Source organism: Narcine bancroftii, chromosome 7 (genome assembly GCF_036971445.1).
Source record: "Narcine bancroftii isolate sNarBan1 chromosome 7, sNarBan1.hap1, whole genome shotgun sequence".
Taxonomy (NCBI): Eukaryota; Metazoa; Chordata; class Chondrichthyes; order Torpediniformes; family Narcinidae; genus Narcine; species Narcine bancroftii.
This window is the reverse complement of record NC_091475.1, coordinates 181179341-181193597: the sequence shown is the minus strand read 5'-3', so window position 1 is coordinate 181193597 and position 14257 is coordinate 181179341. Positions and strand designations below refer to the sequence as shown.

Sequence of the window (14257 nt, the reverse complement as noted above, 5' to 3'; positions counted from 1 at the left end):
CCTGATCAATATTAGTACTTATATCCCCAGTTTTGGCCAAGAAGTTATCAATGATGCAAAACTTGACAGCAAGTGTTATACTGACCGTGACTTTCTCACAGCATTTTTATGCTGACTACAATTATAGCATCTGCAGACTTTCGTGTTTCATATGATTAAATCTCAACTCACCCAGCAGGATTGGTGCAGGTGCAAGATAGTTAAAAGATGAAAATTCACTAAATATTCTATTCACTTCATTTATTTCTGTATAGAACCAACTAGTTGGGTCTTGCTGAAAGCCAGCAGATGAATGAGGAATATATTTAAAATTGGGGGATCACGTGATGTCAATGGGATAGAAAAGCTATTTTACATAAAGTAAATTGTACATGGTAGCCAAATAACTCACCTGACAACTAGGATTAAGTAGATTAGGGACTCAACTTAATCCTCATGCTTCAGCACCCAGGCTCACTCACCACTATAGATATCTCACTTTTTCTACATTTAATCATAACAAACACATCATCTATTGAACACACTTCTCTTTCTAATGTTCAGAGCAGATGGTGTAGAATCTGAATAATGTGTATAGTCTATATGTATCAGCTCACTATTCTGGGCATTACTGGCTTAGCCAGAGATAGATCAGAATTTAATGAAGCGTATCCTGATATTAAATCTCATATTATACAGTATACAGAAAGCAGCCACTTTTCCATCCTGTGATACCCTACTTTTAGAAAGCCTAGAACTCTCACCTGACTGGCATGAGGACCTTGAAGTAAGTAAGATCCTACTAATTGATCTTTCAGTCCTAACCACCAGTTTGGATATTGGCACTTTATGTGCCTTAAACATAGGAATAGGACATGATGCGTTATCATGGAAGGAAGGACTTGGCATTTTGTTGACCCAATCACTAGGAATTTGAGTAATCTGCTGGAGACTTGGTTGTTGCAGTGCTATAACATCCTGAAGCCTCTCTAAAACAAAATGCAGCGGCAATTATTTAATATTAATTGCAGAAGCCAGAGATGGACATTTGCATGGCTTGTGTGTGGTGGACACTAAGAATTTGGCAATCAAATATTGCATGATGGTTGGAAAGAATAGGCTTTGGGTTTTGTACAAAGATTTCTTTCAAGATTGGAGCTGAACTCTTCCATTTCCTACCCTGTACTCCTCATTGACATTTCATGCTCATTTTCTCATTGCACATACTCATTCACCCAGAAATGTCTACATGAAATCTTCTGAAGGAAAATTGGAATGCAAGTTCACGCTGTAGGGTGCTGTTAGGAATAGGCAGTCTTCAATTAGGATGCCACTACTGCCAAAGTAATTGCTATTTCAAAATCTACGCCAGAACACTGTCATCACAGCTAGTGGTTAATATTATGCTAGCATAGCTATAGCAATACTTAGGAGTAATAAGACAGGCAAAATTATGGATTTAAATGTACTAAAGATTAAGTGAGGGCAGTCAGTTAATTGGTTAGAGGTTTTAAAATTTATTTTGATGGGAAATATTGTTTGTAATGGTTACTTGTTTGCATCTTGTATTTATTATTATGAGGGTGAACAGAGCAGGTATCTAACAAGTGATGAAGGACTGTGAAATACAAATGGTAATTACAGGTGGAAGCAAATGTATTTCAGAAGCTTTGGGGGATCTACTTTCTCCACTGTTAGAAAAGCCAAACTCCCAATAATGTTTCTCATTTACTTTAAATAATCAAGGTCTAATTGATTAAAAAGTTAGCACTTCCATTGAACTCACGATACTCCACAATATTACAGGGTCAGGTGGGGATGCTGTTTCAAATAGCAATCAAGACTAAACTATGCTGGGATTCTACTCTGGGAGTGGAGAGCAGTGGAATGGGCAACACGTGGCTCACACCAGGAAAATTTGAGGAAAGGAATAAAGCTATATGAGCAAGCATGAGCAGATTCTACAACAAATAAAAATTGTGCACAATATGGTAAATAAAATTATTTAGTAATGAATTTCAGAAAGTTCACACAAAATCAATTGAAAATTTAAATTTTGTGACATTTGCACACTGAAGAATTTTATTTTTCTAGGCAATTGTCTAAGGTGACACATGTAAAACTGTTGACATTATAACCAAAATACCTCTACATATTGTCATTGAGTGATTTGGTTGTATACCACATTGAACATGTGCACAGTGCAATTCACATAGGAGGCCATTGCAGGGCTCCTTTGCTCTAATAAATTGATTATGGGGCATTGCATTAACTACATGGCTGCAGAGTAATTTATTTGATGGTATCTACAATAACAATTCAACAGATGGGAAGCAAGTCAGGTTTATTGTCATCTGATTGTACAAGAACAACTCGATGAAACAGTGTTCTTCAGTCCTCAGTGAAAAACATGCAGACACACAACCAGACATAACACACAAGTGTTCTCTCCTCTGGTGGTGGTTCACACGCTGTTGAAACCATGGTAAGACTGTTTTCAGGTTGGTGTGATTGACGTCACCAGTACCAATCATCGCACCATCAGGGTGGGAAGTCTGAGCTTCGTAGATGGCATGATAAAGCTCCCTCATTGCTTCACCATCATTAGCCGAAGGTGGGACGTAGACTGCAGCAATCAGCGTGGCTGTGAATCCTTGGGCAGGTAGAAGGGTCTGCATTTTACTAGGAAGAACTCAATCTCTGCTGAGCAGAAGGTCTTCACAACAGAGACATTGGTACACCAGTTCCCAGTTCTCATTAATGGAAATCCACAGTCCCCCTCCTAGAGTCTTTCAAGAAGCAGTGGCAACTCTGTCAACCCTGAAGGAGGTAAGGCCATCCAGCTGGAATGCTGAGTCTGGAATGGTGTCCTGGAGCACAACAGCTCTGCAGTTCTCTCTGATTCAGACGTAGCCTCAGATAATCCATTTTATTCTCCAGCGATCTTACATTTGAGAGTAAGATCATTGGGAGGGGTTAACTCTCAGTCTAGCCCTGATGCTGTCCCATTTTCCACACCTTTGCCTTCTCCGGCAGTTTTTAGTGGCCTCCCACACGTCTCCCACAATCTGCTCCACAGTTTGCAGTGGTCTGTGTTCCTTGGTTTAAACTGCACAGAATCTTACCGATCCAATCCGCCAACTTGAAAGTTGGAACAAAATTGAGTGCAGTCTAGCTCTACCTTCTCTTTTCATTTACACAATTATTGGAAATGACGTGTAACAGCTTGCTCGAATAGAAAAATCAAGTTAGAGCAAATATGTAACAGATGAACTCAGCCTAACTTCCAACTGTTTCAGTATCTATTAGAACTGTCGAAGATGGAAGAAAATACAAGTGCACAAAAGTGCTGGAGAAACTCAGCAGGCCATGCAGCATCCGTAGAAAGCAAAAGGCAGTTGACGTTTTGTGCCTGAGCCCTTCTTCAGGGGTGGAGAAAATGAAAAATCTCATGTATTTATGCATTTTCCAGTACCTGTTTGTTGCTCTTTGTTTCACTGATGTCACTAATCAGCAGGCTTACATCTTCTGTTGACAAGTATCCCACATACATACATTCATGTAAATATGCAGCTTGACATGACAATATTTGAAATGTCAAAATATTGCTGAAGATTTCCCAATTGCTGCCCATGACAAATTATACAGTTATTCAATGTCTCTTCAAAATGCACCCTCCTATGCATAGAAAGTTTGTCCAAAAATAGAAATGTGCCACCTTTGACAAAATTTCATTGAAAGGGGAACCTAATCCTGAATGATAAAGCTCACCTGGCAGTTCAAAAATTCAGATGGTTTTCTGTGCCAGAGTCTGCAATTGACGTTGCAAAGTATTGCTTTGTACACGTTCTGTAGGACAGACAGTTTTACTGAAAATCCATTGAACCAACACCCTGAAATTGAGTTCTGCCACAGTCTGGCAAAACCTCCTTTCAATGTACTTTGCAGCTTTTGTACAATGTCAGAAAGATAGTAATTTTTGGAATACTTCAAATCACAAGAAAATATTTAAATCAAATTCAAAAACGAAGGCTATAAAAACACTTTTAATGCAAATTAAATTGAAGAGTACAGTGAAAATAGTGTTTTCCCAGAGCATTCTGCTCTTACTTGACATGTATATATAAGCATTACGAGAGTAATTTGATATTGTCAGTAAGTGGATCCTTATTTAGAACAGTGGTGACCATCGTCACTCAGGAAAATAAATTCACTTCATGCTAGCATACCAGCCCTGAATGCAATCCCTCTGTGAAAATAGGGTACTGGACTCTTGTAAGTGCATTAACTTTGTGTAAAGTTAAGAAAAGTGTGCAGCTTTATCTCAGACAATGATCCCACCAAGGATTGTAACTTTGCTTCAGTTTTTGTTCTGAAATATATATTAGTAATAGTACAAAAATGTTTTCATTTTTAACTTAATTATATTTTTTGGCAATTGGTAATAGCTTAATGCTATATCAGAAAAATACAAAAAGTGATAAAGAAGTAACAAATATTTTCCCCCTCCCCCAGACAGAATCGGTGAAAAGGCAACTATTAAAAGCTTTAAAAATTGAGTGTTGATAAAAGATACATATCCTTTACTGCAGCCTTCCTGTAATTTTGACCAGTTAATTCTCTAACTCAGAAATATACTATTGTTTTCAAAACTTTCACTGTACTTGACTCTCTAGCTGCACTCCATACCAGTATTCATTTTGTTGCTTTAGTATTTCTATATGCTTTGCTAGATGAGCTTGTTTTAAGAACTTTTCTCTAGTCTACAGTGGACAGGACTCATTTCACTCAAATACCAACATATTCACAATACAGAGTACCTACCAATCCCTTTTATCACGCTGATCACAGTGGACTTCCTCCAACAGGCTGCCGTAATCTCCATGAGTTCCAGGTTATCGAATGATTTAATTGCTAAAACTTTGAGCTAAAAAAAACTATGTATAAATATTTGTTTTATCATTTTGTTGCTCATTTCCTGTGGTAAGTAACGTAGACTATGAAACTATCCAGTTTGTTTGGCAAAAATATTTCTTGCACAATCAATTCTGAAGGTGTATTTTTATGCAATACAGCCTCTGCCCTTCTGCTCAGCCGTTGAGTTTTCCACAAGTGAAGGTCAGAGAGAGAATAATTTTTAGCTGAGGCACACACTGATGGACCATAACACGTACAGTGGCTGCACGCCTATATTTATACTGTATACACTAGGCTATGGATGACTGAAATGTCTACAAGAGTTAAGTGTCACAATTATATTTATTAAACAAAATACTGAACATGGCAGGTTTTATAAATTCAATATGGTATTTTTAAGAAATACCACCAAACACTGCCAACTATCTACAGAGTTAAAATATGCTATTCAAGCAAATCATTCATACCCTGCACACAGAGTAAAAAAAATGTTTGCATAACAACTCTGAATGTTGTTTTTGGCCTATCTGATCACCATTCAAGTTACAAATAAAAGTGTTTTTGAAACTATGCATAACCATAAATAGTGGCCTATTTCACACAAGACTAGTTTGTAGTGCAGCACTCTCCCAACTACGCCACACAGCATTCTCCCAACTACGCCACACAGCACTCTCCAACTACGCCACATTATGTACTAAGACTCTATAGCTTCTTACAGCCACCTTTAATCTTTAATTTTTTTTTACATTTTTAAAACTTAACGAAAAGTTATTGAATGGTTGACTCTGATCTGAAAATTCAAAATAAATTCTACAATTCTCTTCTCATTGTAAAATAGGTGTTAACAAAGAAATCAATATATTGAAGCTGAAGGTAATTTAAGTAATGTTATATAAATAAGAAACGAACACCAAAAATTGACTATGTAAATTATATCACAGGGGGATAAAATGTGCTCAGAATCAGAATATACAGGTACACAATCCTTTATCTCGAACCCTTGTGGGACAATGTGTTCTGGATTTCGGAATGCCAGAATTAAGCCCCATCTGAATTGTGCTGTGGTATCCACTCCCACCCCTTCCAGACGTGTTGCCGTCTCCCCCCCACCCCCCACCTCACCCACCCGACTCGCACTGTCAGTCTCCCCCCTCCCCCACCCCCGACTCGCACTGCTGGTCTCTCACTCGCTCGACTTGCACTGCCGACTCGCCCGCCCGACTCGCGTTGCCAGTTTCTCCCCCTCGCCCGCCCGCCTCGTGCTGCCGGTCTCTCACCCACCCAACTCGTGCTGCTGGTTTCTCCGCCTGACTCGCGCTGCCGGTTTCTCCCCCTCGCCTGCCTCACGCTGCCGGTCTCTCCCCCTCACCCGCCTGACTCGCACTGCTGTCTTTCTCCCCACTTGCTGGATTTTGGAGCTTTCCGGATTTTAGTTGTCTGGATAAAGGATTGAGTACATGTATTGTCATGAACAAGTCATGAAATTCATTGTTTTGCGGCACCACCACAGTGAAAACATTCATATAAACCACCTTACAGAAAAATAATGTGCATAAAATGTCAAAGAAAGGCAGGGTCTTTGGTTCACAAGATCACAAGACAAAGGAACAGAAGGCGGGCACTAGGCCCATCGAGTTGGTTCCGTTAATCTACACTAAGTTACTCTACACTCGTTCCAATTTCTGGCCTTTTCCCCATATCCCTTGATGCCCTCACTAATGAAATACTTGTCTATTTCTTGTTTAAATACTCCCAGTGATCTGGCTTCCACTGCTGTATGCTGCAGTGAGTTCCACAGATCCACAACCCTCTGGCTAAATAAGTTCTTCCTAATCTCTGTTTTATATAGATAACTTCTAATTTTCAGACTATGACCCCTTGTCCTCGATGCACCCACCAAGGGAAACATCTTACCCGCATCCACCCTATCTAAACCTTTCAAAATACGAAATACCTTATGAGATCTCCTCTCATTCTCCTATACTCCAATGAATACAACCCAAGAGATGCCAAACACTCTTCATACATTAGCCCTTGCATTCCAGGAATCATCCTAGTAAATCTCCTCTGCACCCTCTCCAACAACATCACATCCTTTCTAAGATAAGGGGCCCAAAACTGCACCAGTACTCCAAATGAGGTCTCACCAGTGCCCCATAGAGCCTCATCAACACCTCTTTACTCTTATACACTATTCTTCTCGAAATGAATGCCAACATAGCATTCGCTTTCTTCACTACCAATTTTACCTGGTCATTAACTTTTAGGTTTCCCTGCATGAGGACACCCAGTTCCCTTTGCACATTCGAGGTCTGAATTTTCACCCCATCCATATAGTATTCTGCCTGTTGATTTCCACTGCCAAAGTGTACAACTGTACATTTCTCTATGCTAAATCTCCTCTGCCATAATTTTGCCCAGTCTCCCAAACTGTCTTTATCCCTCTGCAATTTTATGGTTTATTTAACAGTTCCTGCTCCACCACCTATCTTGGTGTCATCTGCAAATTTGGCCACAAAACTATTTAGTCCACAATCCAAATCATTAATATAAATTGTAAACAGCAGCGTCCCCAATACCGACCCCTGCAGAACACCACTAGTTACAGGCAGCCATCCAGAATGGGAACCCTTAATTTCAACCCTATCAGTCACTTTTCTATCTAATTTAATAACTTACCTATAATTCTATGGGCCCTCATCTTATTTAGCAGCCTAATATGCGGCACCTTATTGAAAGCCTTTTGAAAATCTAAATAGATAACATCCACAGCCGTTCCTTTGTCTATCCCACTTGAGATTTCTTCAAAAAACTCTAAGAGGTTCGTCAGGCAGGATCTACCCTTTAAAAAACCAAGCTGACTTGAACATATCCTGTCATGTGTCTCTTGATATTTCATAACCTCATCCTTGAGGATCGACTCTAATATCTTCCCAACCACCGACATCAGAATAATCGGCCTATAGTTTCCTTTATTCTGTCTCCCACCTTTCTTAAACAGTAGAACCACATTTGCGACCTTCCAATCCTCTGGAATCTCTCCAGAGTCTATTGATTTCTGGAAGATCATCACCAATGGATCTACAATCTCCAAAGTCACCTCTTTCAAAACCTGTGGATGCACCTCATCTGGTCCGGAATATTTATCAATCTTTAATCCGTTTAGTTTGCCTAGCACAATTTCTCTAGTATCCCTAACTGAATCTAACTCTACTCCCTGAAGCCTGTCCGGGAACTAATGTCTTCCATGGTGAAGACAGACGTAAAATATTGATTAAGTTCCTCTGCCATCTCTTTATCACCCATTACAATTTCGCAAGCATCATTTTCTATTGGTCCTATGCCAACATGTGTCTCTCTTATTCCTTATATATTTAAAAAAACTCATTCAGGAATCTGACGGCAGAGGGGAAGAAGCTGCCCTTGCGCTGCTGAGTGCTCATCTTTAGACTCCCATACCTTTTTCCTGCTGGTAGCAGAGTGAAGGGGGCGAGAGCATGGCCTGGGTGGTGGAGGTCCTTGAGGATAGAGGCGGCTTTCTTAAGACACAACCTCTTATAGATGTCCACAATGGAGTGGTCTGTTGTCCGTGATGTTGTAGGCTGAGTTAACAACCTTCTGGAGTTTTTTCGTGTCCTGAGCATTGGCACCTCTGTGCCATCAGTGATGCAACCAGCCAGAGGGTACTCACAATTTCTTGACCCTTTCCACTACTGAGCCCTCGATGAGGACTGGATCATGTCCTCCTAACTTCCTCCTGAAGTCCTGTAGCACAAATAAAAGCTCTCACAACTGGAGGGAGAACAAATGCCTTTATTAGCTTATAACTATGGGTAGAGTTTCATAGCAGTCTTCAGAAGGGTTCTGGGTTTAGGTGGGAAACCAGGGTTATACGTGAGCAGATGGGGGCAAAGCCAGCTATCAGCACAACACCCTACCAGTGAATCCCAGTTCACTGCATTCACCCCTTCCTGTAGAATTTAGGGTCAGTGAATGAAGACAGAGAACATGGCTTTTAAAAAAAGTTGAAAAATATAGTTATTTACAAATTTATAGATTTAAGTGGTCTGAGGTTCTGGAGATCCTGGTGGAGCGCCTTAGCACCGGGGGGCCTTGGACTCCTTGGATCTCCTGGTCTACTTGTGAGGGAGGAGAGGCGGGTTGGGTCTCCAGTTCAATGGTGGAGGGGATGCACTTTTCTCCTGAACCAGATTCCCTAAGGCCCTGACTGGAGGTGGAGAGAATGAGCTCCATGGCTCGCAGGGCACTTGAGGCAACAGACCCTCTTTTCCAGGGGTTGCCAGGTCCCTGAAGGAGATGATGTCCTCCCTGCCACATAGCCATACGTGGGATTGGCGTGGAGCAGTTTCACCCTTTCCAACCGGTGGGGGGGTGGGGGGGGTACGGATTGGTCTTGCTTCTCACGTGCTTCCTGAGAAGGACTGGACCAGGAGTGGATAGCCAGGTTGGGAGTGTAGTTCCCAATGCTGACCTTCTTTTGAAATTGAATAGGAGCTCGTAAGGAGTAGAGTTGGTCGCAGTACATAGTAGCAACCGGATGGAATGGAGCGCCATAGGGAGGACTTCCTGCCAGCATGAGTCTGGAAGACCTTTTGACTTCAGAGCCAGTTTGACAGCCTTCCAGAACATGATGTCCTCCTTTTCAACTTACCCATTCCCCCAGGGGTTGTAGCTAGCAGTCTTGCTGGATGCGATGCCCCTCACCAGCAGGTACTGATGTAGCTCATCACCCATAAAGGATGAGCTTCAGTCGCTATGAATATAGCTGGAATACCCGAACAGGGCGAAAATGGAATCTAGGGCCTTTATGACTGACGTGTCTGGATATGGAATGGCAAACAGGAAGCGGGAGTACTCTTCAATGACAGAGAAGAAGAAAGAGTTTCCATTCGTGGAGGAGAGAGGTCCCTTAAAATCGACAGGGCCTGGATGACTTGATCAGATGCGCCTTTGAAGGGCGGTAGAAGTGTGGCTTGCACTCCACGCAGTCCTGGTAAGACTTGGTCATTTCCCTGACATCTTCCATGGAGTAGGGAAGATTGCATGCCTTGACAAAATGAGTCATGCGGGTAACCCCTGGATGGCAGAGCTTGTTATGCAGAGACCGCAGTTGGCCAGTGTGTGTGCAGAGGCACAGCTTCCTCTGGATAAGGCATCTGGAGGGTAATTAAGGGCTCCTGGCCGATAGGCAATGTCATAATTGTAGGTGGAGAGTTTGATTCTCCACCTAGCAATCTTGTCATTTTTGATTTTGCCGCTCTTGACATTATTAAACATGAATGCGACCGAGCGCGGGTCAGTGAGAAGTGTAAATTTCCTACCAGCCAGGTAGTGTCTCCAGTGCCTCATGGCTTCGACAATGGCTTGAGCTTCCTTTCCACAGATGGGTTCCAGTGCTCGTGGCCTTGAAATGTCCTAGACAAAATGAAACTGGCCTGTCCGCCTGGTTGAGGGTATCAGCCGGGGCTACGTCAGAAGTGTCGTTTTCCACTTGGAAAGGTACATTCTTGTCCATCACGTGCATGGTGGCTTTCACAATGTGGTTTTGGAGGTAGTTAAAAGCTGTTTGGGCTTCAGCTGAGAGGGGGAAATTAGTGGTTTTTAAGAGAGGCCAAACCTTATCAGCGTATTGAGGGATCCTCTGGGCGTAATATGAGGAAAAACCCCGGGCATCTCCTCAAAGCAGTGGTCCTGTGAACAGGGAGCTCTAAAAGGGAACGCATCCTATCATGGTCAGGGCCAATGATGTCATTCTCCACCACATAGCCAAGGATAGCCAGATGTTTAGTCCTGTACATGCACTTGTCAGTTATAAGTGAGGTTAAGGGCTTTTGCCGCATGAGGAAAACTCTGGAGGTTGGTGTCATGGTCTTCCAAGGTGTGGCCACAAATGGTGACATTATCAAGGTAGGGGAAGGTAGCCTTCAACTGATACTTATCCACCTTCTGTCAATCTGCCTCTAGAAGATAGAAAACCCATTAGTGATATCGAAAGGGACCCTCAGGAATTGATGAGACGACCGTTAGTCTCAAATGCCATGTAATGTCTTTGGAACGGATTGGCAGCTGGTGATAAGCAGCTTTCAGGTTGAATCGACCCAATACTGTGCAATATCATTCATTATATCTGAAATTTAAGGGATCGGGTAAGTGTCCAGGGATTAATAGTTTGGCTATAGTCAATTACCAACCTGGACTTGTTTCCTACTTTTACCACTACCACTTGCGCTCTCCACGGGCTGGTGCTAGGTTCGATGATACCTTCGTCGAGCAGGCATTGTGTCTCAGACTTTATGAGATCTTAGTCTGCTGTGCTGCATCTCCTGCTCTTGGTAGCTATACGTTTGCAGTCCGGGGACAGATTTGGGAAGAGAGGTGTGGGAGTCGACATTCAATGTGGAGATGCTGCATGTGGGTTCTTATTTTAGGGCCCTCTGTTCCAAATCATTATGGGGGGGGGGGGTGCAGAGGGGACCAGAATATTCCAAGGTCACGCTTTTAAGGTGACACAGGAAGTCCAGATCCAACAACACCAGAGCACACAATTCATTAAGTATATACAGACAAAATTTACCAAATTCCCCATCTTCAAACGAAGATGTACTATACAATGTTGTTGAATACGTGTAGAATGTGAATGGGATACAAGGAATATGCAATAATTGGAAGGGTACATCTTGAGGTTGTACTCTTGCACAGTTTGTGAGTCTATGAAACTTTCAGTAGAGCCTGTGTCAATTAGGCATTTAGTGGAATGTCCACTTACCTTAACAGTCACTATGGAGTTGCTGAGCTGGTGAAGTCTATCCTGATCTAGGACCATCAAGGCTAGGACCCCAGAGATTCCATACTCCTCACTCGAGTGGCCCCCACCATCCTGGGTTGCCCTGCATGGGTAAGATGGCATCGACATCGTGCTGCGGCAAGATGGCCACCCTCCTTCCTCCTTTGGTGATGCTAGCGCCAAGTTTGAATTTGGGTTACCCTCCATCAGCGTGTAGCACAGCAAGTGGGCTCGGGTGAATTCGGGGCAGATGGCTTCGGGATGGAATTGGATCCGGGAGCAGAGCAGGCCACGGACTTCCCCCCACGCTGCAAACCCTCGTCAATGCCATTTCTTGCCACAGCTGGAACACACTGAATCATTAGCCGGGCAATGAAATCAGGGATATTGGCTCTTGCTGCAGAAAAAAGTATTCCCTAGCATGGGAGCACTCCCTAGCATGGGAAATGGCAAATGTTAGGGCTCGGGTGGTGGGAGCAGCCGGACCTTGAAAGGGGTCACCTGGGTGAACAAGCTCATTGGCTTCGATGTTGTCATTCTTGAACTTGGCCTGTTCCAGCAATTTGGCCAGTTTAGCATGGCTAGCCAGATCCTTCTTTCCCGACTCGAGCAGTCGCTGCCTCATGTACCTCGAGCGGACCCCCACGACTAGAGTATCCCAGATCTGTTCTTCCTCACCAACATGGCCCGTAGCCATTTCGTACCTGCACTTCTTGACAAGTGTCCACAGATCCAGCAGGTAGTCATCAATGATCTCTCCTGGCTGTTGGTGACATAGAGTGAGTTGGTGCCTCACTAGGACCACATTTTGCAACTTCAGGTACCTAGCTTTCAACGCCTCAATGACAGCGTCATATGTAGTGCAATCCCTGATGACTGTGGACCCTTTCATTCCTACCCTCGAATCAAGTGCGAACCTCCTGAGTTCATCGGTGTGGAGGATGTCTCTGGTCAAGTTCAGGTAGGCCTGGAAGCAGTCTAGCCAGTACGAGAATTCCTCAGCTGCATCAGGGGACAGAGGGTCTATCAGCAGCGTACCTGGCTTGAGTAGCGCTTCCATCATTTAGGGAATAAGCTAATAAATTTGTAGCAAAAATAAAAGCCCTCACTACCTGAGGGAGAACAAACACTTTTATTAGCTTATGGTTTCAAAGTAGTCTTCAGAAGGGTTCTGGGTTTAGGCGGGAAACCAGGGTTATATGTGAACAGATGGAGTCGGAGCCAGCCATCAGCACAACCCACTACCAGTGAATCCCAGTTCACTGCAAGTCCTCAATTATCTCCTTGGTTTTGCACTGTTGAACGCAAGGTTGTTGGTGTGACACTACTCAACGAGCTAATCAATCTTACTCCTGTGTACTTCCTCATTGCTATTTATGATAGGTATCATTTGTCTGTATGTGTGTTATGTTTGTATGCCTGATTTGCACGGTTCTTTACCATGGACCACAAAACGCTGTTTCATTGGGTTGTACTGGTAACAATCGGATGACATAAACTTGAACTGAAAATATATAACTCAGTGCATCCTTATATTGACTGTGGACTTCCTAGCTTTATTAGCTGTCACAAAATGGATTAAAATCCATCCATCCACGATTGCTCTCCCATTTTACCTATCAATCATTATCAGTCTTTAAATGACAAATACTCTCCTCTTTAGCAATACAATTTTCACATAATCTGTGAACTTACTGGAATAAACTACAAGTGTTCCAGTGACAATCCCTGTAGTATATCATTGGTCACAGGTTCTGAGAGTCAAAACAGACTTCACTGAAAATCATGTAGACCATCAAATACACTATCCCCATGGAGATACTTAGCTGCTTAGTCACAAAATTCTATCAAATTAGTCAGATAGCATTGCCCTTACAAAACCTTGATGATTATCCTTGATTAATCTCTGCCTATCCAAATGCTGATTCATCCGGTTTTGTCCACTCATGTTGATAATAATGGCCAAGGAAAGGCACAATATCAGAAGCCTGAGGAAATTTGTCATGTGACCAGCATCCATTAACAACTTCTACAGCTGGACCACTGAAAGCATCTTATCAGGGTGCATCACTGAGTGGTACATGAACTGCCTTGCCCAAGACTACAAACCTATAGTGATTGGGGATTCAATAGTTAGGGAACAATCTGTGAACAAGATCAAGATTCCCAGATTGTAGGTATCCTCCCAGGTGCCATAGACATCTCAGATCAAGTCCAGCATTCCAAAAAGCAGGTACTCAAATGTGGTAATTTCTGGATTGCTGACTGTGCCATGCGCCAGTGAGGACAGAACTACGAAGTTATGGCAGAGGAATGCATGGCTGAAGAGTTAGTACAAGGTCGTTGGTATCTCCTCTGGGGAAGGCATAACCTGAAAAAAAAGGCTGGCAGGTTTGCTAGAACTGTTAGGGAGGGTTTAAACTATTATATATGTTGGCATATGACAGAATTTTAACCTTACAAATGTCACCCCAAAACCAGGGGTTGCCTTATATGCCAAGTATAAAATCCGAACTTTAATATCCAGTGATTTAGTGTTCCCCATGGGAATGG

The 14257-nt window shown here is 42.7% G+C and overlaps 1 protein-coding gene across 11 annotated transcripts in view; it reads right to left on the bottom strand.

Annotated features, from left to right (window-relative positions):
• Positions 1 to 14257, bottom strand: part of LOC138739469 (protein furry homolog) — a 446682-nt gene that overhangs the window by 350731 nt on the left and 81694 nt on the right. Inside the window, exon 1 of one of the 11 annotated variants that reach the window (XM_069891582.1) lies at positions 4804 to 5003. The exons of the other annotated variants lie outside the window; for them this stretch is intronic. Coding sequence (XP_069747683.1) covers positions 4804 to 4864 — 61 coding nt within the window. The 5' untranslated portion in view covers positions 4865 to 5003. Of the gene's footprint in view, positions 1 to 4803; positions 5004 to 14257 lie in introns of those variants that run through there. 11 annotated transcript variants of the gene reach the window in all.